The sequence below is a fragment of the Eptesicus fuscus genome, chromosome 13 (assembly GCF_027574615.1).
Source record: "Eptesicus fuscus isolate TK198812 chromosome 13, DD_ASM_mEF_20220401, whole genome shotgun sequence".
In the NCBI taxonomy this organism is placed as follows: domain Eukaryota; kingdom Metazoa; phylum Chordata; class Mammalia; order Chiroptera; family Vespertilionidae; genus Eptesicus; species Eptesicus fuscus.
In genome coordinates this window covers 2403126-2425339 of record NC_072485.1, presented here as the reverse complement: position 1 = coordinate 2425339, position 22214 = coordinate 2403126, and the positions used below count along the sequence as shown (strand labels likewise).

At 66.8% G+C, this 22214-nt stretch overlaps 1 protein-coding gene across 2 annotated transcripts; it reads right to left on the bottom strand.

Moving 5' to 3' along the window:
• Positions 1 to 11924: 11924 nt before the first annotated feature.
• Positions 11925 to 18930, bottom strand: FXYD2 (FXYD domain containing ion transport regulator 2). Of its 2 annotated transcripts, none has more exons than XM_008150213.3 (6): positions 18817 to 18930; positions 14276 to 14314; positions 14050 to 14124; positions 12524 to 12560; positions 12344 to 12374; positions 11925 to 12077 (listed from the first exon to the last, which is right to left on the bottom strand). In XM_008150213.3, exons 1-5 carry the CDS (start codon positions 18833 to 18835, stop codon positions 12350 to 12352), a joined length of 195 nt encoding a protein of 64 aa, XP_008148435.1. In that variant the 5' UTR covers positions 18836 to 18930; the 3' UTR covers positions 11925 to 12077; positions 12344 to 12349. The 2 variants fall into 2 exon arrangements, with proteins under 2 accessions (XP_008148435.1, XP_028014278.2); XM_028158477.2 differs by lacking the exon at positions 18817 to 18930 and adding an exon at positions 16520 to 16760.
• Positions 18931 to 22214: the final 3284 nt, after the last annotated feature.

Genomic DNA, 22214 nt, shown 5'->3' with positions numbered 1-22214 from the left:
CTGCCGGGCCTCTGTCACTCCTCCGGCACCACGTCCCGGGTCTAACGGATCTCTCCCGGGCCTCTGTCCCTCCTCCGGCACCACGTCCCGGTTCTAACGGATCTCTGCCGGGCCTCTGTCCCTCCTCCGGCACCACGTCCCGGTTCTAACGGATCTCTGCCGGGCCTCTGTCCCTCCTCCGGCACCACGTCCCGGGTCTAACGGATCTCTGCCGGGCCTCTGTCCCTCCTCCGGCACCATGTCCCGGGTCTAACGGATCTCTGCCGGGCCTCTGTCACTCCTCCGGCACCACGTCCCGGGTCTAACGGATCTCTCCCGGGCCTCTGTCCCTCCTCCGGCACCACGTCCCGGTTCTAAGGGATCTCTCCCGGGCATCTGTCCCTCCTCCGGCACCACGTCCCGGTTCTAACAGATCTCTGCCGGGCCTCTGTCCCTCCTCCGGCACCACGTCCCGGTTCTAACGGATCTCTGCCGGGCCTCTGTCCCTCCTCCGGCACCACGTCCCGGGTCTAACGGATCTCTGCCGGGCCTCTGTCCCTCCTCCGGCACCACGTCCCGGTTCTAAGGGATCTCTCCCGGGCCTCTGTCCCTCCTCCGGCACCACGTCCCGGGTCTAAGGGATCTCTGCCGGGCCTCTGTCACTCCTCCGGCACCACGTCCCGGGTCTAAGGGATCTCTGCCGGGCCTCTATCACTCCTCTGGCACCACGTCCCGGGTCTAACGGATCTCTGCCGGGCCTCTGTCACTCCTCCGGCACCACGTCCCGGGTCTAACGGATCTCTGCCGGGCCTCTGTCCCTCCTCCGGCACCACGTCCCGGTTCTAACGGATCTCTGCCGGGCCTCTGTCCCTCCTCCGGCACCACGTCCCGGTTCTAACGGATCTCTGCCGGGCCTCTGTCACTCCTCCGGCACCACGTCCCGGTTATAACGGATCTCTCCCGGGCCTCTGTCCCTCCTCCGGCACCACGTCCCGGTTCTAACGGATCTCTGCCGGGCCTCTGTCCCTCCTCCGGCACCACGTCCCGGTTCTAAGGGATCTCTCCGGGCCTCTGTCCCTCCTCCGGCACCACGTCCCGGTTCTAAGGGATCTCTGCCCGGGCCTCTGTCCCTCCTCCGGCACCACGACCCGGTTCTAAGGGATCTCTGCCCGGGCCTCTGTCCCTCCTCCGGCACCACGTCCCGGTTCTAAGGGATCTCTGCCCTGGCCTCTGTCCCTCCTCCGGCACCACGTCCCGGTTCTAAGGGATCTCTGCCCGGGCCTCTGTCCCTCCTCTGGCTCCACGACCCGGTTCTAAGGGATCTCTGCCCGGGCCTCTGTCCCTCCTCCGGCACCACGTCCCGGTTCTAAGGGATCTCTGCCCGGGCCTCTGTCCCTCCTCCGGCACCACGACCCGGTTCTAAGGGATCTCTGCCCGGGCCTCTGTCCCTCCTCCGGCACCACGAACCGGTTCTAAGGGATCTCTGCCCGGGCCTCTGTCCCTCCTCCGGCACCACGTCCCGGTTCTAAGGGATCTCTCCCGGGCCTCTGTCCCTCCTCCGGCACCACGTCCCGGTTCTAAGGGATCTCTGCCCGGGCCTCTGTCCCTCCTCCGGCACCACGACCCGGTTCTAAGGGATCTCTGCCCGGGCCTCTGTCCCTCCTCCGGCACCACGAACCGGTTCTAAGGGATCTCTGCCCGGGCCTCTGTCCCTCCTCCGGCACCACGTCCCGGTTCTAACGGATCTCTCCCGGGCCTCTGTCCCTCCTCCGGCACCATGTCCCGGTTCTAAGGGATCTCTCCCGGGCCTCTGTCCCTCCTCCGGCACCACGTCCCGGGTCTAACGGATCTCTGCCGGGCCTCTGTCACTCCTCCGGCACCACGTCCCGGTTCTAACGGATCTCTGCCCGGGCCGGGCCTCTGTCCCTCCTCGGGCACCACGTCCCGGTTCTAACGGATCTCTGCCGGGCCTCTGTCCCTCCTCCGGCACCACGTCCCGGTTCTAACGGATCTCTGCCGGGCCTCTGTCCCTCCTCCGGCACCATGTCCCGGGTCTAACGGATCTCTGCCGGGCCTCTGTCACTCCTCCGGCACCACGTCCCGGGTCTAACGGATCTCTCCCGGGCCTCTGTCCCTCCTCCGGCACCACGTCCAGGATCTAAGGGATCTCTGCCGGGCCTCTGTCCCTCCTCCGGCACCACGTCCCGGATCTAAGGGATCTCTGCCCGGGCCTCTGTCACTCCTCCGGCACCACGTCCCGGTTCTAACGGATCTCTGCCGGGCCTCTGTCACTCCTCCGGCACCACGTCCCGGTTCTAACGGATCTCTGCCGGGCCTCTGTCCCTCCTCCGGCACCACGTCCCGGTTCTAACGGATCTCTGCCGGGCCTCTGTCCCTCCTCCGGCACCACGTCTGGTTCTAACGGATCTCTGCCGGGCCTCTGTCCCTCCTCCGGCACCAAGTCCCGGTTCTAAGGGATCTCTCCCGGGCCTCTGTCCCTCCTCCGGCACCACGTCCCGGTTCTAAGGGATCTCTCCCGGGCCTCTGTCACTCCTCCGGCACCACGTCCCGGGTCTAAGGGATCTCTGCCGGGCCTCTATCACTCCTCTGACACCACGTCCCGGTTCTAACGGATCTCTGCCGGGCCTCTTTCCCTCCTCCGGCACCACGTCCCGGGTCTAACGGATCTCTGCCGGGCCTCTGTCACTCCTCCGGCACCACGTCCCAGTTCTAAGGGATCTCTCCCGGGCCTCTGTCCCTCCTCCGGCACCACGTCCCGGTTCTAAGGGATCTCTCCCGGGCATCTGTCCCTCCTCCGGCACCACGTCCCGGTTCTAATGGATCTCTGCCGGGCCTCTATCACTCCTCTGGCACCACGTCCCGGTTCTAACGGATCTCTGCCGGGCCTCTTTCCCTCCTCTGGCACCACGTCCTGGGTCTAACGGATCTCTGCCGGGCCTCTGTCACTCCTCCGGCACCACGTCCCGGGTCTAACGGATCTCCCCCGGGCCTCTGTCCCTCCTCCGGCACCACGTCCCGGTTCTAAGGGATCTCTGCCGGGCCTCTGTCCCTCCTCCGGCACCACGTCCCGGTTCTAACGGATCTCTGCCGGGCCTCTGTCCCTCCTCCGGCACCACGTCCCGGTTCTAAGGGATCTCTGCCGGGCCTCTGTCCCTCCTCCGGCACCACGTCCCGGGTCTAAGGGATCTCTCCCGGGCCTCTGTCACTCCTCTGGCACCACGTCCCGGGGCTAACGGATCTCTCCCGGGCCTCTGTCACTCCTCCGGCACCACGTCCCGGGTCTAAGGGATCTCTCCCGGGCCTCTGTCACTCCTCCGGCACCACGACCCGGTTCTAACGGATCTCTGCCGGGCCTCTGTTCCTCCTCCGGCACCACGTCCCGGTTCTAAGGGATCTCTGCCGGGCCTCTGTCCCTCCTCCGGCACCACGTCCCGGTTCTAACGGATCTCTGCCGGGCCTCTGTCCCTCCTCCGGCACCACGTCCCGGGTATAAGGGATCTCTGCCGGGCCTCTGTCCCTCCTCCGGCACCACGTCCCGGTTCTAAGGGATCTCTCCGGGCCTCTGTCCCTCCTCCGGCACCACGTCCGGTTCTAACGGATCTCTGCCCGGGCCTCTGTCCCTCCTCCGGCACCACGTCCCGGTTCTAAGGGATCTCTCCCGGGCCTCTGTCCCTCCTCCGGCACCACGTCCCGGTTCTAAGGGATCTCTCCCGGGCCTCTGTCCCTCCTCCGGCACCACGTCCCGGTTCTAAGGGATCTCTCCCGGGCCTCTGTCCCTCCTCCGGCACCACGTCCCGGGTCTAACGGATCTCTGCCGGGCCTCTGTCACTCCTCCGGCACCACGTCCCGGGTCTAACGGATCTCTCCCGGGCCTCTGTCCCTCCTCCGGCACCACGTCCCGGTTCTAACGGATCTCTGCCGGGCCTCTGTCCCTCCTCCGGCACCACGTCCCGGTTCTAACGGATCTCTGCCGGGCCTCTGTCCCTCCTCCGGCACCACGTCCCGGGTCTAACGGATCTCTGCCGGGCCTCTGTCCCTCCTCCGGCACCATGTCCCGGGTCTAACGGATCTCTGCCGGGCCTCTGTCACTCCTCCGGCACCACGTCCCGGGTCTAACGGATCTCTCCCGGGCCTCTGTCCCTCCTCCGGCACCACGTCCCGGTTCTAAGGGATCTCTCCCGGGCATCTGTCCCTCCTCCGGCACCACGTCCCGGTTCTAACAGATCTCTGCCGGGCCTCTGTCCCTCCTCCGGCACCACGTCCCGGTTCTAACGGATCTCTGCCGGGCCTCTGTCCCTCCTCCGGCACCACGTCCCGGGTCTAACGGATCTCTGCCGGGCCTCTGTCCCTCCTCCGGCACCACGTCCCGGTTCTAAGGGATCTCTCCCGGGCCTCTGTCCCTCCTCCGGCACCACGTCCCGGGTCTAAGGGATCTCTGCTGGGCCTCTGTCACTCCTCCGGCACCACGTCCCGGGTCTAAGGGATCTCTGCCGGGCCTCTATCACTCCTCTGGCACCACGTCCCGGGTCTAACGGATCTCTGCCGGGCCTCTGTCACTCCTCCGGCACCACGTCCCGGGTCTAACGGATCTCTCCCGGGCCTCTGTCCCTCCTCCGGCACCACGTCCCGGTTCTAATGGATCTCTGCCGGGCCTCTGTCCCTCCTCCGGCACCACGTCCCGGTTCTAACGGATCTCTGCCGGGCCTCTGTCACTCCTCAGGCACCACGTCCCGGTTCTAACGGATCTCTCCCGGGCCTCTGTCCCTCCTCCGGCACCACGTCCCGGTTCTAACGGATCTCTGCCGGGCCTCTGTCCCTCCTCCGGCACCACGTCCCGGTTCTAACGGATCTCTGCCCGGGCCTCTGTCCCTCCTCCGGCACCACGTCCCGGTTCTAAAGGATCTCTGCCCGGGCCTCTGTCCCTCCTCCGGCACCACGTCCCGGTTCTAACGGATCTCTGCCCGGGCCTCTGTCCCTCCTCCGGCACCACGTCCCGGTTCTAACGGATCTCTCCGGGCCTCTGTCCCTCCTCCGGCACCACGTCCCGGTTCTAAGGGATCTCTGCCCGGGCCTCTGTCCCTCCTCCGGCACCACGACCCGGTTCTAAGGGATCTCTGCCCGGGCCTCTGTCCCTCCTCCGGCACCACGTCCCGGTTCTAAGGGATCTCTGCCCGGGCCTCTGTCCCTCCTCCGGCACCACGACCCGGTTCTAAGGGATCTCTGCCCGGGCCTCTGTCCCTCCTCCGGCACCACGAACCGGTTCTAAGGGATCTCTGCCCGGGCCTCTGTCCCTCCTCCGGCACCACGTCCCGGTTCTAAGGGATCTCTCCCGGGCCTCTGTCCCTCCTCCGGCACCATGTCCCGGTTCTAAGGGATCTCTCCCGGGCCTCTGTCCCTCCTCCGGCACCACGTCCCGGGTCTAACGGATCTCTGCCGGGCCTCTGTCACTCCTCCGGCACCACGTCCCGGTTCTAACGGATCTCTGCCCGGGCCGGGCCTCTGTCCCTCCTCGGGCACCACGTCCCGGTTCTAACGGATCTCTGCCGGGCCTCTGTCCCTCCTCTGGCACCACGTCCCGGTTCTAACGGATCTCTGCCGGGCCTCTGTCCCTCCTCCGGCACCATGTCCCGGGTCTAACGGATCTCTGCCGGGCCTCTGTCACTCCTCCGGCACCACGTCCCGGGTCTAACGGATCTCTCCCGGGCCTCTGTCCCTCCTCCGGCACCACGTCCAGGATCTAAGGGATCTCTGCCGGGCCTCTGTCCCTCCTCCGGCACCACGTCCCGGATCTAAGGGATCTCTGCCCGGGCCTCTGTCACTCCTCCGGCACCACGTCCCGGTTCTAACGGATCTCTGCCGGGCCTCTGTCCCTCCTCCGGCACCACGTCCCGGTTCTAACGGATCTCTGCCGGGCCTCTGTCCCTCCTCCGGCACCACGTCTGGTTCTAACGGATCTCTGCCGGGCCTCTGTCCCTCCTCCGGCACCAAGTCCGGGTTCTAATGGATCTCTCCCGGGCCTCTGTCCCTCCTCCGGCACCACGTCCCGGTTCTAAGGGATCTCTCCCGGGCCTCTGTCCCTCCTCCGGCACCACGTCCCGGTTCTAAGGGATCTCTCCCGGGCCTCTGTCCCTCCTCCGGCACCACGTCCCGGTTCTAACGGATCTCTGCCGGGCCTCTGTCCCTCCTCCGGCACCACGTCCCGGGTCTAACGGATCTCTGCCGGGCCTCTGTCCCTCCTCTGGCACCACGTCCCGGTTCTAAGGGATCTCTCCCGGGCCTCTGTCCCTCCTCCGGCACCACGTCCCGGTTCTAAGGGATCTCTGCCGGGCCTCTGTCCCTCCTCCGGCACCACGTCCCGGTTCTAACGGATCTCTCCCGGGCCTCTGTCCCTCCTCCGGCACCACGTCCCGGTTCTAAGGGATCTCTCCGGGCCTCTGTCCCTCCTCCGGCACCACGTCCCGGTTCTAACGGATCTCTCCCGGGCCTCTGTCACTCCTCCGGCACCACGTCCCGGGTCTAAGGGATCTCTGCCGGGCCTCTATCACTCCTCTGGCACCACGTCCCGGTTCTAACGGATCTCTGCCGGGCCTCTTTCCCTCCTCCGGCACCACGTCCCGGGTCTAACGGATCTCTGCCGGGCCTCTGTCACTCCTCCGGCACCACGTCCCGGTTCTAAGGGATCTCTCCCGGGCCTCTGTCCCTCCTCCGGCACCACGTCCCGGTTCTAAGGGATCTCTCCCGGGCATCTGTCCCTCCTCCGGCACCACGTCCCGGTTCTAATGGATCTCTGCCGGGCCTCTATCACTCCTCTGGCACCACGTCCCGGTTCTAACGGATCTCTGCCGGGCCTCTTTCCCTCCTCCGGCACCACGTCCTGGGTCTAACGGATCTCTGCCGGGCCTCTGTCACTCCTCCGGCACCACGTCCCGGGTCTAACGGATCTCTCCCGGGCCTCTGTCCCTCCTCCGGCACCATGTCCCGGTTCTAACGGATCTCTGCCGGGCCTCTGTCCCTCCTCCGGCACCACGTCCCGGTTCTAACGGATCTCTGCCGGGCCTCTGTCCCTCCTCCGGCACCATGTCCGGTTCTAACGGATCTCTGCCGGGCCTCTGTCACTCCTCTGGCACCACGTCCCAGATCTAACGGATCTCTGCCGGGCCTCTGTCCCTCCTCCGGCACCACGTCCCGGTTCTAACGGATCTCTGCCGGGCCTCTGTCCCTCCTCCGGCACCACGTCCCAGATCTAACGGATCTCTGCCGGGCCTCTGTCCCTCCTCCGGCACCACGTCCCAGATCTAACGGATCTCTGCCGGGCCTCTGTCCCTCCTCCGGCACCACGTCCCGGTTCTAAGGGATCTCTGCCGGGCCTCTGTCCCTCCTCCGGCACCACGTCCGGTTCTAACGGATCTCTGCCCTGGCCTCTGTCCCTCCTCCGGCACCACGTCCCGGGTCTAACGGATCTCTGCCGGGCCTCTGTCCCTCCTCCGGCACCACGTCCCGGTTCTAACGGATCTCTGCCGGGCCTCTGTCACTCCTCCGGCACCACGTCCCGGTTCTAACGGATCTCTGCCGGGCCTCTGTCCCTCCTCCGGCACCACGTCCCGGGTCTAACGGATCTCTGCCGGGCCTCTGTCCCTCCTCCGGCACCACGTCCCGGTTCTAACGGATCTCTGCCGGGCCTCTGTCACTTCTCCGGCACCACGTCCCGGGTCTAACGGATCTCTGCCGGGCCTCTGTCCCTCCTCCGGCACCACGTCCCGGTTCTAACAGATCTCTGCCGGGCCTCTGTCACTTCTCCGGCACCACGTCCCGGTTCTAACGGATCTCTCCCGGGCCTCTGTCCCTCCTCCGGCACCACGTCCGGGTTCTAACGGATCTCTGCCGGGCCTCTGTCCCTCCTCCGGCACCACGTCCGGGTCTAAGGGATCTCTCCCGGGCCTCTGTCCCTCCTCCGGCACCACGTCCTGTTCTAACGGATCTCTGCCGGGCCTCTGTCACTCCTCCGGCACCACGTCCGGTTCTAAGGGATCTCTGCCGGGCCTCTGTCCCTCCTCCGGCACCACGTCCCGGTTCTAACGGATCTCTCCGGGCCTCTGTCCCTCCTCCGGCACCACGTCCCGGGTCTAAGGGATCTCTGCCGGGCCTCTGTCCCTCCTCCGGCACCACGTCCCGGGTCTAAGGGATCTCTGCCCGGTCCTCTGTCCCTCCTCCGGCACCACGTCCCGGGTCTAACGGATCTCTGCCCGGGCCTCTGTCCCTTCTCCGGCACCACGTCCCGGTTCTAACGGATCTCTGCCGGGCCTCTGTCCCTCCTCCGGCAACAACGAAGGGCCCCTGTCTGGGGGGCTCCGTCCGCCACCAGGGGAAGGAGCCGAGGCTGGGCGCAGCTCTCCCAAAGGCTGGGCCCTGCTTCTGCTCTCCCAGCCCGGCGGCTCGGCCCTGCCTTCCGAAGGCCCCTGAGCGGGGCTGCCGGGGCCCTGGATCGAGGCCCAGGCCAGGGACTCCCACGGCAGGACAGGCTGGTGGCCGTGGCCTTTGCCTCGCCCCCTGGCCGGGCAAGGACTGGGTCTGGCTGAATCGCACGCGGCTCAGCTGCCTGGGCCGAAGGTCAACAAGGAGACGGTCCATCTCTCCAGCAGCAGCCGCCACCCGGGGCCCAGGAGTGGGGGGGGGGCAGGACACGGCTGAGGGGAGACTCAGCACCCCCTGCCCTGGGCCCCCTTCACCACAGCCCCCCCCTTCCACCGTCTGCCCGGGGGGGGGGGCACTCCTGAGCAGCGGTAGGACCAGGGGAGCGGTAGGCCCGGGGAGATGCCCCGGGTGCGTTTTGGGGGGCCTCCTTGCTCCGCTGGGGGAGCTGAGGTTGCTCGCAGGGTCTCCCCAAGGCCCGAAGTTTAGAAAAACCAGGGGCGCCCTCCCTCCGGAAAAGACGCCAACGCCTGTGGGGTCAGAGGTCATCCATTCCAGTCCACGCCTCTGGTTCTCCCGAGGCGAACCCAGTACCCGGAGAAAGCCCCCACCCTCCCGCCACCAGCCGGGGTGCCCATCAGGCCCAGAGCGGGAACCTCCTGCCCCCTTCTGCCCAGGCTCCTTCTCTGCCCTCCCCACCCCACATGTGTGAGCGCCCATGCGTTAAAGGGTGCAGAGGGGGTGAGACTGGGCAGTAGAGAGGGGTGTGGGCTGATGCTCACAGTGCCCGCTCCTGCCCGCCCTGGGTCTGCACCTGCTCCTCCACAGGTGCAGTGAGGAGAGGCCGGGGCGGGCAGGCTCAGAGGGGCCCCAGGCCCCGTGTCCGAGGCCGGCCCAGGCCTCGGGGTCCAGAAAACACTCCCTGGAGCGGGGAGGGAGCAGTGGGGAGGAGCTCTGGGGCAGGGGGGCTGCCTGTCCCTCCCCTACACAGCAGGTCCAGCTGAGCTCTCCGGGACCTCCCAGCCCCCACTCCTAGGTCTGGCCACCACGCTCCTCAGGCCCCGCCTCAGCCCTGCACACCTACCAGGCCAGTGATTTCCCACTAAGTTCACCTGGGGGTTTCCAACCCCCCCCCCCAGGCCCCAAACATTGTCAGACTCTGTAGCTGCGTCAAGAAGCCTGTTCAGGCCCCAACCCCTCCCCCTGCACCACACAATGTCCTGCTCCTGATGCTGAGGAACTCGGACTGCTGGTTGGAGGCTGTGGGTCCCCAGCCCTGAGGAAGGTGCAGATCTCCGCACTCCCCACTTCCCAGAACAAGCGAGGGCTCAGGACACTGGCCTAGGATCACCTGCAGGAGGGCAAGGTGCCCCTGAGGGGTGCAAGGGAAGGAGGCGAGCTCAGGGCTCTCTCAGGAACCTGGCCTCCTGGCAGACCATTCTGGGGGCCCCTCCTCCCTGCAAAGCGCCCCCCGCCCCACCCCCGCCCAGCCCTAAGCAAGAGGGTGGAAAACCCAGGTTTGAAGAGTTCCAGTAGGACACGCGCCCCCTCTGGTGGTGAGAAGGGGAACTGCAGGCCCTCAGACAGGCCGTTTCTGTCGCTGTTGTGATGGAGAGAAATGCATCCAATCCCTTCTCAGGCTGGGCTACTCCGTGATTCCATTTGCATGGATTGTGGAAGGTCCCCAAGGGAAACGAGAGTCTAGTAGCTCCCGTCCACGAGACCTTCATGGGAAGGGAAGTGACGGGAAGGGCCCGGGCCGGGAGCGGGTCCAGGTCGGCAGGGTGCCACTGGGTCCCTGGCTCTAGCACGGCCGCTCTCCAGAGCACCTGCAGCTTGTCAGGCGCCAGCCTGAGGGAGCCAGACCAGGTGGACAGTCCGCAGGCCTGGAGGTGCTGGGTGTCTGGCGGCTGAGCAGCACCCCAGGTCCTCCGGGTTCCCTGGGATGGAGGGTTTGCCGCAGTGACAGAGAGGGGCCGTCTCCCTCCAGCGCAGCCGGCAGACGCGGGGCCTGTGTGCAAACACTCCCCTCCCGCCGCTGCGTTCTCCCCTGCGGCCACGGGCCTCTTCCTGTGGGTGCTGCTGCTCATCCAAGAAGCTGCAGGAGCCCCTGAAAGCCCACAGGGGACCCCCCTTTCCTGTCCCGTCCCCACGGCCATGGACAGCCCACATGTGTGCCCATCTCGTGGATAAGAACACTGAGTTCTATGCAGGGCTTGGCCCCGCACATTCTGTTTGTCACAGCGCCCCCTGCAGGGCACCTTCTGAGGAGCGAGGCTCTCCTTCGCTCTCTGAAGGACGGTCTGTGTTCGGGCCTGGGGTTCTGTGTGGCTGTGGGCTGGGTCCTGGGCAGCGGGTAAGACAGAGAGCTCCATTCTCACGTGGAATGGTGTCTCACCCTGCCTCTGCTCCCCAAAGCACCCTGCTCATTTTATTTTATTTTTAAATATATTTTCATTGATTTCAGAGAGGAGGGGAGAGGAAGACAGAAATAGAAACATCAGTGATGAGAGAGAGTCATTGATCGGATGCCTCCTGCACACCCCACACTGGGGATCGAGCCTGCAACCCGGGCATGTGCCCTGACTGAACCATGACCTCCTGGTTCATAGGTCAACGCTCAACCACTGAGCCACACCAGCCAGGCCCCCCGGTCACTTTAAACTCCGCACACTTGCTACTGACGTGGCTTCCCGGCCAGTCCTCCCCTCCCCTGCCTCGGAGGCCTGCAGACCCAGGTGGTGCCAGGACCCGCCATCCCTCCAGCCCCCTGAAGGCCTCCGTGGGGAAGGCAGGGGGAGGGCCGACGCTGCCCACGGGGAGCCTGTGGCACTGCAGGCCCACCGGCATTAGGAAGTGGGCGCGGGAGAAGGCCAGCCTGACCACCTTGGGCCGAAGCTGTCTTGACCGGGGCCCGCCGGGATGGACAGGGGCTGCGGGAAGTGGTAACAAGACCCCCCTCACTACTCACTCCCCAGCCCCTCGTCCTGGGATCAACCAAACCAGCACCCAAATACAGATACACAGGGTGGGGGTGGGGGGGAGGAAGGCCTCGATGAGTCCCCGCACCCAGAGCAGAAAAAGCGTGGCTGGGGCTCAGCACCAGGGTCAGGAGGCCGGCGGGGAGAGCACGTGCTGGGCCGCAGAGCTCCGGCCTGGCCTGTGGGTGCACGTGGAGAGATGGCGCACAGTGTGGCTACCACCTGCTGCACGTGGGGCAGCCCAGGCCGGTGCACAGCAGCCTGCAGCGGGCGCCTCCCAGCGGCACCCAGGCCTGGCCAGCGGCCCTGGCAGCTCTGAGCCTGTGGCCTTTGGATCCTGGTCCCTCTCGGCCTGGCACTGGAAGACGGGCTGAGTCCGCGTCCGGCGCATGGTGATTCAGGGCAAGGAGAGGCCTGTGGGCTCTTACCATGAATGGGAAAGCCGGAGAGGGGGCTGTATGGCACCCCCACCTGGAGGAGGGAGACGGGGCGGCTAAGGGAGAGGGGAGAGGCGGGAGCGAGGCGGCCAAGAAGCCATGTCTGAGCTCAGCTTTATTATTAGGAAAAGGCGGCACTGCGGGGAGGGGGCCGTCCAGGGTTTCCACGAAGCCCGGTGCTCCCTTCAGCCCGAGGGCCTGGCCCCGCCGGGGACAGGGGCCTGCGGCGGTGGTGGTGGCCTGGCCGATTCTGGAAGACAAAGGCGGCAGGGTGTGGGCGGTGACGGGCCAGGCCAGGATTTCCCGTCTTTCCTGATTTCTCTCACCTTTCTCCAGGGCATCTCTGCAGCCCCCTTGGCCGCACACGCCTGCCAGGCACTTGGCCATCATTTGAGACGCACGATGGGTGACAGGCTGCCTGGTGGATGGATGGACGCCCTACCACTCTCCCGCCCAGCCCCAAACCCTCTCCTTCCTCCACTGCCACCCGGCGCCCGCCCAGCCCTTCCTGCGCACCTGCCATCACAGCTCCTCGTCGGCGCCCGGCCTGGGTGGGGAGGAGAGGAGGCGGGTGAGAGGCCAGCGGGGAGACGGGAAGTCTAGGGCCCTGAGATTGGGGACCCTTCCTAACGGCCTCAGAGACCAAAGTTCTCTGCGGCCCTCATCCCGCCCACCTCGGCCCCTGCAGGCACTCACCGGTGCTTCCTTTTGCCCCCGCAGCGCAGCCTTTTGCCTTAAAGAGAAAAGCGGTCGGTTCCCGTGGGCCCTTCACTGCCAGGAGGCCTCCTCCCCCGGAGACTCAGCTCTGGCCCTTCCCGCCCCCCTGCCGGCCGCACAGAGGGCCAGGCCAGGCCCAGGGCAATCTGTAGGTCAGCGAGCCCTGACTCAGTGGGTCCACGGTGGACCTGGGCCCTGGCAATGCCCTCGGCCCCATGCTGGGCACCGAGTAGCTGCTCAGTGGACCTTGGAGACCGACGGCGAATCCACGGAGCTGCCTCCGCCTGTGAGCTCAGCACCACCCTGTGCCGCCTCCAGGGGCCCTGGGAGCCGGGCACAGGTCCGCCGACAGAGCCCGAGGCGGAGAGCGCTGCCCGGCGCCTTAGGTCCCGGGACACCACCCGTGGCTCTGTCCACTCAGCGCATTTCCGTGTGTTTTTCTTCTGGTTGCATCAAAACAAATCAACGCATCCTTCTTGTCCCTGTCCCTGCCGTCCCCGGAACCCGCGGCCCACGTCGGCCCCTCTGCGTGCCTGCTTCCACCTTAGGGGGCAGGGGATCACCCCTACTCCACAGCGGAGCAGCTCTGGCCCCGGGAGCTGGGGTTCCACGTGAACCGGCAGCAGGGCCCCCGACCTCAGCTCCCAGCCACCCAGGCTTCCCAGCAGCAGGTGGGAGTGGGTGCAGGGTAGGTACCCCCGGGTGCAGCTGAACCAGCTCTGCTCTGAGCGGCTGGGAGCCCGTAGGCAAGTCGCTGACCCTGCAGGGTGAGCCCACTTTCTCATCTGGAGAATGGGGACAGGCGTGGCCAGCGAGGCTGAGAAGAGAAATGGGCTGGAGGTAGCTCAGGCCAAGAACGTGCCGGACCTGAGGGCGTGAGTGTCCGGTAGAGGCTAGTAGAGGGAACCTCCCTTCCCTGCCTCCCTCCACTTATGGGGGACCCTCCCAGCGTCAGAGGGAGCCAGTCGCCCATCCTGGCAGCTCCTGGGTCCCCTGGAGGGTGCACTTTATTTCATTTTTCCTTTTTCTGTATCTTTTTATTTCAGAGAGGAAGGGAGAGGGGGAGAGAGAGAGAAACATCAATGATGAGAGAGAACCATTGATCGTCTGCCTCCTGCACGCCCCACACTGGGGATCGAGCTCACAACCTGGGCATATGCCCTGACCGGAATCGAGCCTTGACCTCCTGGTTCCTAGGTCAACACTGGCCCACTGGCCCACACCAGCTGGGTTAGGGTGCACTTTAGAAAGATGGAACCTCCTCTGTGTGGTCCAAGGACCAAGCAGGGAGACACCCCAAGATGCCTCCCTGCATCAGGGCGTTGCTGGGTCCCCACATCCAGCCCAGGGCAGGGAGGAGAGAGGAAGGGAGGGGAAGGAAGGGTGGGAAGGGGAGAGTCACTCCTCCCCCAGGGCCTGGACAGGGGAGAGGGGTCCCCCGCCGGGAGGCAGGGGCTCAGGAAGGACGTGCCCCCTGCCCCCTAACACGAGGCAGCCCCACTTACTGAGGATGATGATGAGTCCCACCACGAAGGCCAGGCCGGCGAAGATCAGGCCCCCTTTGCGGACGGCCTCGTAGTCTGGAGACGGAGAGGCAGGGAGGGTGGGTTACAGCACCCTTTCCTGCAGCCCAGCTGGCAGACCCCGCCCCGTACCTGGGGAAGGCGGGGTCACAGCCCAGGCGGGGAGGGCTGGCAAACAGTGGGGGAGCAGGAGGGGCACCAGGCTTACCGTAGTGGAACGGGTCCACGTCCCCCCCAGGGCTGCCACCTGGAGAGACAGGGGGAGGGCAGGTCACGACGTGGGGTGTTCCAGCCACAGACACGTGGGGCTCTGTCCCCCGCCCCACACCCCCAGAGCCCAGTGGGCAAGAGGGGGCTGGTGAGGGGAGCCCCCCGGGAGAGGAGGCTGGCGGTGGGCGAACACCTCTGCCAGGGCTGCCTCGGAAGGACAAGGACGCGGCCAGCCCCAGCGGGGACCTAACGCTGAGCAGCCACGCGCCGGCCTGGCGCCGGGAGGGCCGCCCCCTCCGGGTGTACAAAAAGCAGGAAAAGGCCGCGAAGACGCCTCCCACTGCACCCCCGCGGCCTCCCCAATAAGACTCATCCCCCCAAGGGGCCTCGGACGTCTGCGAGGCGGATGGACGGACGGACAGGAGGGGGAGGGAGCTGAAGCCCAGTTGGGAGGCTCGTCTGAAATCCCAGGAAGGCCGGAGGCAGGACGGACCTGCACCAGGCTTCTAGCCCAGGCGTCCTCAAACTACTGCCGCGGGCCACATGCGGGTGTTTCTGCCGTTCTGTTTTTTTACTTCAAAATAAGATATGTGCAGTGTGCATAGGAATTTGTTCCTAGTTATTTTTAAACTACAGTCCGGCCCTCCCACGGTCTGAGGGACAGTGAACTGGCCCCCCGTTTAAAAAGTTTGAGGACCCCTGTAGATGCTTCTCTCTGAGCTGCTCTCCGCGGGAGCAGGCTGGTTGAAGAGACATTGCCGCACGGCCCCGTGCGCCAGGCCGCCCCGTCCTCGGGAGCCGCGGGCACTGATGGTCCAGCAGCCGCGGGGAGGGGGCGGCCCGGGGCTGGAACCCAGAACGTGGGTGTGAGGACGGAGGGACTTCACCCTCTTGCTGGGCTGCCTCTCAGAGAGTCGGAAGGAAGGAGACCCGGGCAGCCCTGACTCCTGCTGCCTCGCCCGGGCCTTAGCCCTGGCACCCACCCTGGCACAGAAGTGCCCGCAGCAGCCGGCAGCCCCGCCCTCGGCCCTGGAACTGGGCGCACTCGTCCTTGGGGACCTGGAGGGCAGCCAGAGCTCCCCGCCACGGCGAGGCCCCACTCCTGCCCTCTTTGAGCCCCTCCTCGGCACGAGGGAAGGGGTGCCCGAGGTGGAAGGGGAGAGCACGTTGGCACCTCCCGGGCTGTGCTGAGCTGTGCCCTGGAGGCCACAGGGCGGGCAACCCAGCTGTCCAGACACGAGCTCCCTGGGCCTGAGCGAGCAGCTGGGAGGGCTGGCCTGGGCCCCCCGCCGCCAGAGGCCAAGGGGAGGTAGCGGGCCGGGCCATCCCACACAGAGGCCGAGGGGAGGCAGCGGGCCGGGCCATCCCACACAGAGGCCGAGGGGAGGCAGTGGGCCGGGCCCATCCCCACACAGAGGCCGAGGGGAGGCAGTGGGCCGGGGCCATCCCACACAGAGGCCGAGGGGAGGCAGTGGGCCGGGCCATCCCACACAGAGGCCCAGGGGAGGCAGGGGGCCGGGCCCAACCCACACAGAGGCCCAGGGGAGGCAGCGGGCCGGGCCATCCCACACAGAGGCCGAGGGGAGGCAGCGGGCCAGGCCATCCCACACAGAGGCCGAGGGGAGGCAGCGGGCCGGGCCATCCCACACAGAGGCCGAGGGGAGGCAGCGGGCCGGGCCATCCCACACAGAGGCCTGGAGGCTGTCCGAGTTCAGGCCTCGTCCAAGGTCCCATGGGAGTTCGTGTCAGAGGCCTGCCTACACGGCCCCTCACCACACAGGTCCGAGAAGCCACCACAGTCAGCAAAGGCCCTGCTGGTGTCCAGGCCGAGTCCCCTCCGTGACGGCCACCCTCTGGGGCTGGGCCTTTCCTGGGGCCTCGCCGAAGCCCAGAGCAGCTGCTGCCCCCCAGCACCCCGACCCGGACTGCCGCCTGCCTCCTGCTCTGAGCCCAGGCAGCCGGGAAACCAGGAACCAGGACAGGCGCCCATGCCCAGGCCCACGCTGGCACCCCCTGGGGCCCGAGGTTCTGCATTCAAGCTGTGGTGAAGGCAGGATCCTTCTAAAGCAAATTTCCTTCCACAGGAGGCGGCCCTGGGGAGGGAGGGCGCTGTGAGGGGAGGCAGAGGCCGGGGTCGGGGACGGCGGCGGGGGGAGGTGGCATGTGGGATCCGGCTGCCCCTCCAGACGTGGTCCCAGCGAGGCCGCCTGGGTCTTTATGCATCTGGTCTGCACACACTCACCCTCGGCCGTGGGCACCCCTGCCATTGCCCCGTAGACTGGACTGGATCCTGCTGCCTCCGCCCGCCGCCTCTGCCCGGAGATTGCCGGGCGGCCGCAGGATGGCCGGGATGAGGTGGGGGCATTAAACATTAACAGTGCCAGCTAATGTTTACCCGGGACCCAGAGAGCCTGGCGTGGACAGGGGGCTCCGTGGGGCGTGAGGAGTGCCCGGCAGGCGGGGCAGGAGCTGGCTGGGGTTCCACACCCTCCCCACGGAAATTTCCAGAGCGCAGGGCCAGGAGGGTGGGCCAGGGCGCGCCTCCCCACGCCGGGCTGGGGCTGCCGCACGCACAGCAAACGGGAATTCACACTGTTAGTGTGTGCTGTGCCCAGGGCAGGGCAGGCCCGCGGAGCCCCACCCTGCAGCTGCCCCTGAACCTAGCAGTGGAGGTCCCTGTCTCAGAGTTTCACCAGGTACTCAGGCTGCAGGGCGGTCCCCTCCCACCTCCCGGCCCCCTGCGCCCTCCAGGCAGGGCACACCCCCAGGCCTCTGCTGCCTCCCTCTCTCATCTCCCCCCCAGCTGCACCCAGCTGCTCACACCTCCTCAGAGAGCTCAGCCATCCCTGCCCAGCCTCGCTCTGCCGCTGCACTTCCCTTTCCAGCCACTAGGGGCGGTTGGCATCCAGGTTCCAAGGTTGCAAGGGAGGACCCACAAGAGGGGTCAAGCTCACACAGGGCGAAGGCCCTGCTTTTACAATGGACAGTGCAGGCTCCTGACCGGTGCTTTGTCTTATTTCCCCGTTTCCCAGGGGAGTTGTCCGTGGCCCAGAGAGGTCAGGGCTCTGTCCCAAGGTTGCACAGCCATGAGGGGGAGGGGAGGGGGAGAGGACAGCCAGGCGCTGGGCTGTAGGTCAGGTGCTTTCCCACGCCTCTGATACCCCCTCCCCCTCTGCTGTGGCCTCTTTACCTCGGGGGCCCTGGCGCTGGGCACCCCATAGGTGCTCAGCTTCCTGGCTGAGTTCTAGTCCATTAAATCGACCTCCAAAAAAAAAGCTGATGCTCAATAGCACCAAGGCCAGGGGTCCGTGCAGGGGGAGGCTCATCACCCCCGGGGGACCCTCCTTGAGCAGCGGTGGGGTCAAGGGGTAAGTTCAGGGCCTCTGCCACGTGACTGGGCTCCCTGTGCCTCAGTCCCCTGCTGTGGGTGAGGTGGGGTGCCCCCCTCCCAGGGCACAGGGCCACTGGCTGTGCTGACGGAGGAATCACTGCCCCTGCAACGTCGTGTGGAGCGCCAGCTGTTGGACGCAGAGAGCGCCCTCCAAGGAGAAGGGGGTGGCCGGCAGCCGGGAGCCAGGCCCCCTCAGCTCCCCTCGCGCTCGGGGCTGTGGCCTGGCCGTCACACTTGCATGCACTGACCCCGAGGCCAGGCGTGCTCCCTCTACAGATAAACAACAGGCTGGATCTGTGCTCCCCACAGGACCCCTGGAGGTGCCGGGGTGGCCAGGGTGCCACTGGGCGTGCCAGGAAGAATGGGTGCAGGAGGCCGAGGGGCTTGTCTGAAAACCCCCGCAGTGGCCACACCAGGCTGGACACCGAGGCGCCGAGGCTGCGCCCGCCGCGCCTGCACTCGCCCCAGGGCCCCGCTGTCCTCAGTGCCCGCTCTCCCGGCATCTTGGCATCTGTCTATGCTGCAAGCCAGCCTGAGTCTTTCTGGAATAATAGGGGATACGGCACAGGCGGAAAGATGGGTGGATGGATGGATGGATGGATGGACAGATAGGTGATAGTAGATGATAGATAGATAGATAGATAGATAGATAGATAGATAGATAGATGATAGATAGATGATAGATAGATAGATAGATAGATAGATGATAGATAGATAGATGATAGATAGATAGATAGATAGATAATAGATAGATAATAGATGACAGATTAGATAGATACAGATGATAGATGACAGATAGAGAGACAGGCAGGTGGTCATAGAGGAAAGAGGACGAGGAGAGCGCGCTGATACTGCATTTTTGAACTCTGTGCTAAGCTTACAAAAGCCTCATCATTAACCCTCACGGTGCTGCGAGTGAGGAAGACGCTCGCCCACCGGGGTGCGATGAAGAAACGGGAGCGCAGCGACTTTAATTAACTTCCCAGCAGGCACGGGCGAAGTGGAAGGGGACGGCAGTGAGCCCAGGCCTCGGCACGCACACTGAGACGGCCTCCCTCGCTCCTGCCCGGCCCCTCTGGGAGGGCAGGAGGTGCACCCCTGGGTCAGAGTCTGGGAGGGGGAGGGACTTAGGGGCTTAGGGGACTCACCCAGATACCACCTGCCCATGGCGGAGCCGCTGTGTCCCTGTGGGAGAGCCGGGAGTGCCTGTGGCTGAGGACCTGGGCGTCCCTCCCTCCACACCACAACCGCCCCGCGGGGAGGAAGAGACGCGCCAGGAGGAGGGGCTGGCCAGGCAGCCTCACCTGTGCCAGCATGCCCGGCGCGTGAGGCCCAGGAGCCACGTGAGGGGCAAGGAGGGGGGAGCTGGGAGCCCTGCAAGGCACACCGCAGCCCACATGGCCCTCCGCCCAGGCCCCGGCCACATCCAGACCCTCCAGGCTGCCAGGTGCCCGCCAAGGTCACAGGGACCTAGCAGGGCGCCGGCTGAGGCCGGGCCGCTGGTGGCTGAGGGGGACGCTCGGGGCATTTGGGGGGCCCTGAGCCTTTATTCAGCTGTACCTCATTCCTCCAGCCCAGTCGGCCTTTGCCCTGATAACCCTGCCCCAAGGCCCCGTCTGTAGCCAGGAGTCCCTGGATATGGGCCAGCAGCCTGGGGGCTGCCCGGGGCCAATGGGTGCTCTTGGGGGGCCCAGCAGCCCCTGAGGTGATTCCCACAGGAGGAGGGGCTGCTGGGCGGCTGTCCCGAGGGTCCTGCCCACTTAGCTGCCCCCATGGGGTCCTCGGGGACCACAGCAGGTGTGATGTCAGGCCTGCACCCCAAAGCCGCCTGGAGACACCAGCAGCCCCGTGAGGCCTCCAGGACTGCGGCTGGTGGGGGGCATGGCCGGCAGCAGGTTCCAGATGCGGGGCAGGCGTGGGGGCTGCGTCCCAGGGGCAGGCGTGGGGGCTGCGTGCGTCCCAGGGGCAGGCGTGGGGGCAGGACCGGCAGGGCGGTCCCCACGGGCTCAGCCTGTCCCGTCCCCGGGCCGCTGGCCGGGCAGCACCTCGTGGCTGCCTGCTTGGCTCCCAGCGCAGAGGCTGAGAGCAGGGCCGGGAAGGTGCTGCTGCGGCCCAGCCTCTGACCTGTGACCACCGCCTCTGTCCCTCCTCAGCCACACTCCCCCGAGGGGACCCAGGTGCCACAGGGAGCAGCCGGACCTCCGTGGGAGTGGAGAGCGCCGGCCAGCGGGGCTTCACCTGGCGGCCAGGGCCCTGACCCGGGTGCCTTGCGGCTCCTGCCACCGCCTGGCAGACGGGCAAACCCGCCCGGGGCAGGCCGCTGACGTGACCAGGCCGCGCCAGGTTCCCAGGAGGAACTCTGAGCACCAGGAGCCCGGAGCGCCCGAGCGGAAAGTGCCCAGCTGGGCCCCTGGAGGGGCTCCTGACCCTCGGGGTTAGGTGGTACCTCAGGTTACCCGTGCCACACATCAGTGGTCCAGAGAAGCGGGCATTTCAGCCAGCGCCCCCGCCCCCCTGCCCCGTGCTCCCGCAGACCCCCCCGGGGGAAGCAGCTCCGTCTCACCTGGAGACCTTGGGCCCCGGGCCGCCCGCCTCGGGAGGCCTGCAAGGCCGCCGCCCGCAGGGGCTCACTCTCGGTTAGGCCCGCCCTGCCTGCGTCTCAGAACCTCCATGTGGCCCCGGCCTCTCCGGCCTCCCGGCTTCCGGCCCGCTCCAGCCCGCTGTTCTCCGGAGGCCCTGCCCGCTCCAGCCCGCTGTTCTCCGGAGGCCCTGCCCGCTCTCAGGGCCTTTGCACTGCCCGTCCCGCCGGGAACGCCCTCCGCAGAGCGCCCGGCCCACCCGCTTCCTTCAGGGGCCGCAGGCCCGGCCTCTCACCCTCTGCCCGGCTCAGACCGCCGTCTCTTCCTCAGTCACACTTGATGTACTTGACCAGGTGTCTGCCTTCTTCTGTTTCCTCTCTTTTGACTGAAATGTGAGCTCCCGGAGCCCAAATGTTTGTTTCCTGTGTTCATTCCTCCACCCCCTGGCCGGCCCCTGCCCCAGAACGGGCCAGGCACGCAGTTGACCCCCCCCCCGCCCCCCCTGTTTTGTGAAATGAGTAAGTTCTAGGTAAAATGACTTACTTCCCCGGGGCCCAGGCGCACCCCGAACTTGCAGCCTCTTCCCAGGAATCGCCGGCCCTGCAGCAGGCAGCGAGGTCTGATGGCTCCCACAGAGAGCTCCCCGCCCTTCTTGGGGCTTCGCCTTCCCTGCCCTCCTCACGCGGCCCTCGGCTTCCATAGGGCCTGGCGTGGTTTTCACAAAAGAATTCATTGTCCTTTCCTGGGAGGCCGGCGGGTGCAGGAGGTCCCACCCGCTCACCTCGCTCACCTCACTCACACCCAGCCTCCCGGGCTCTGCCGTCCCCACACCCCGCGGACTGAAGCGCCCGCTGGGGTCCAGGCTGGCACTGGGGACAGGAAGCCCTTCTCTCCAAGGGAGCCCTGGTTCCTTTAACCCGAGGCCCAGGATCCCCTGAGAGCAGCAGGGGAGGGGGTGGCGGGGAGCATCCTCCTGGTCTCCGCATGCCGAGGCCAGGCACCCCCTGACAGCCCGCACCCGCCCCTTCCCCGTGCCTGTGGCCTGGTCTCCCTCGTCTACAGAACGAGGCGGCGGCACCTACCTCGCAGACCCGCTGTAGGATTGAGAGGACGTCGGTGCGTGGCCAGAAGGTCCCGGTGAGCCAACACCATGGTCCTCCCCTGAGCTGCTTCCCGGAGCAAGGACCCTCGCCACAGCCCCTTCCCCGGAGGGTCACCCCTGCCCGTGGCCATTCCAGCAAGACCCCTGACCCTCAGCGTGGTCTCCACAGCCTCCCCCACCGGGCACCCCGACCCGGCTCTCCTCCTGGACCCCACGCAGCATGGCTGCTCCCTGTGGGTCTGGCCTCCCTCTGTCCTCCCACTTCCCCAGGTGGGCCCGACGGGGTGGGAGCGCTACGCTGCTGCCCAGAAAGGCTACAGAGGGGGGCGCAGCCCTGCACCCCTCCCTGATTGTTCCAAGCTGAAGCCACCGCCACCAGGGGTCAGGGGTCTGTGAGGAGTAGGAGAGGCAGCCCCACCTTCCCCGTCAACACAGCCATGCCCTCGGGACAGTGCCCCCAGCACCGCCGGTCCCCCTCCCTCCCAAGCAGGCTCCCTTGGTCCTGGCCTCCGTCCTGTGGGGCAGCAGCCTGGGCGCCCTGCGGGTTCGGCGGGGCAGGGAGGGCCCCCCAGAACAGCAGCTGAGCTCTGTCTGCCTGGAGCTCAAACAGCGAGGCACGGCCCTCCCCACCAGCCTCCCCGCTGGGGCTTCTCAGCTCCGCCAGCCGCACGGGGGCTGCAGGGAGCGCGCCCGGGCTCCAGGCCCCAGCCATCGCCCTGCACGTGGCTCACAGCTGGACAGAGGCCCCAGAAAGCCCGGCTCCCTGCTCAGGTCTCCAAGGCACGGCGGCCGGCGGCGGGGAGGTGGCGCCTCCCAGGCCCCGTCTATGCTACCAGAAGCCTGACCCCCAGGGAGCACCAGCTCC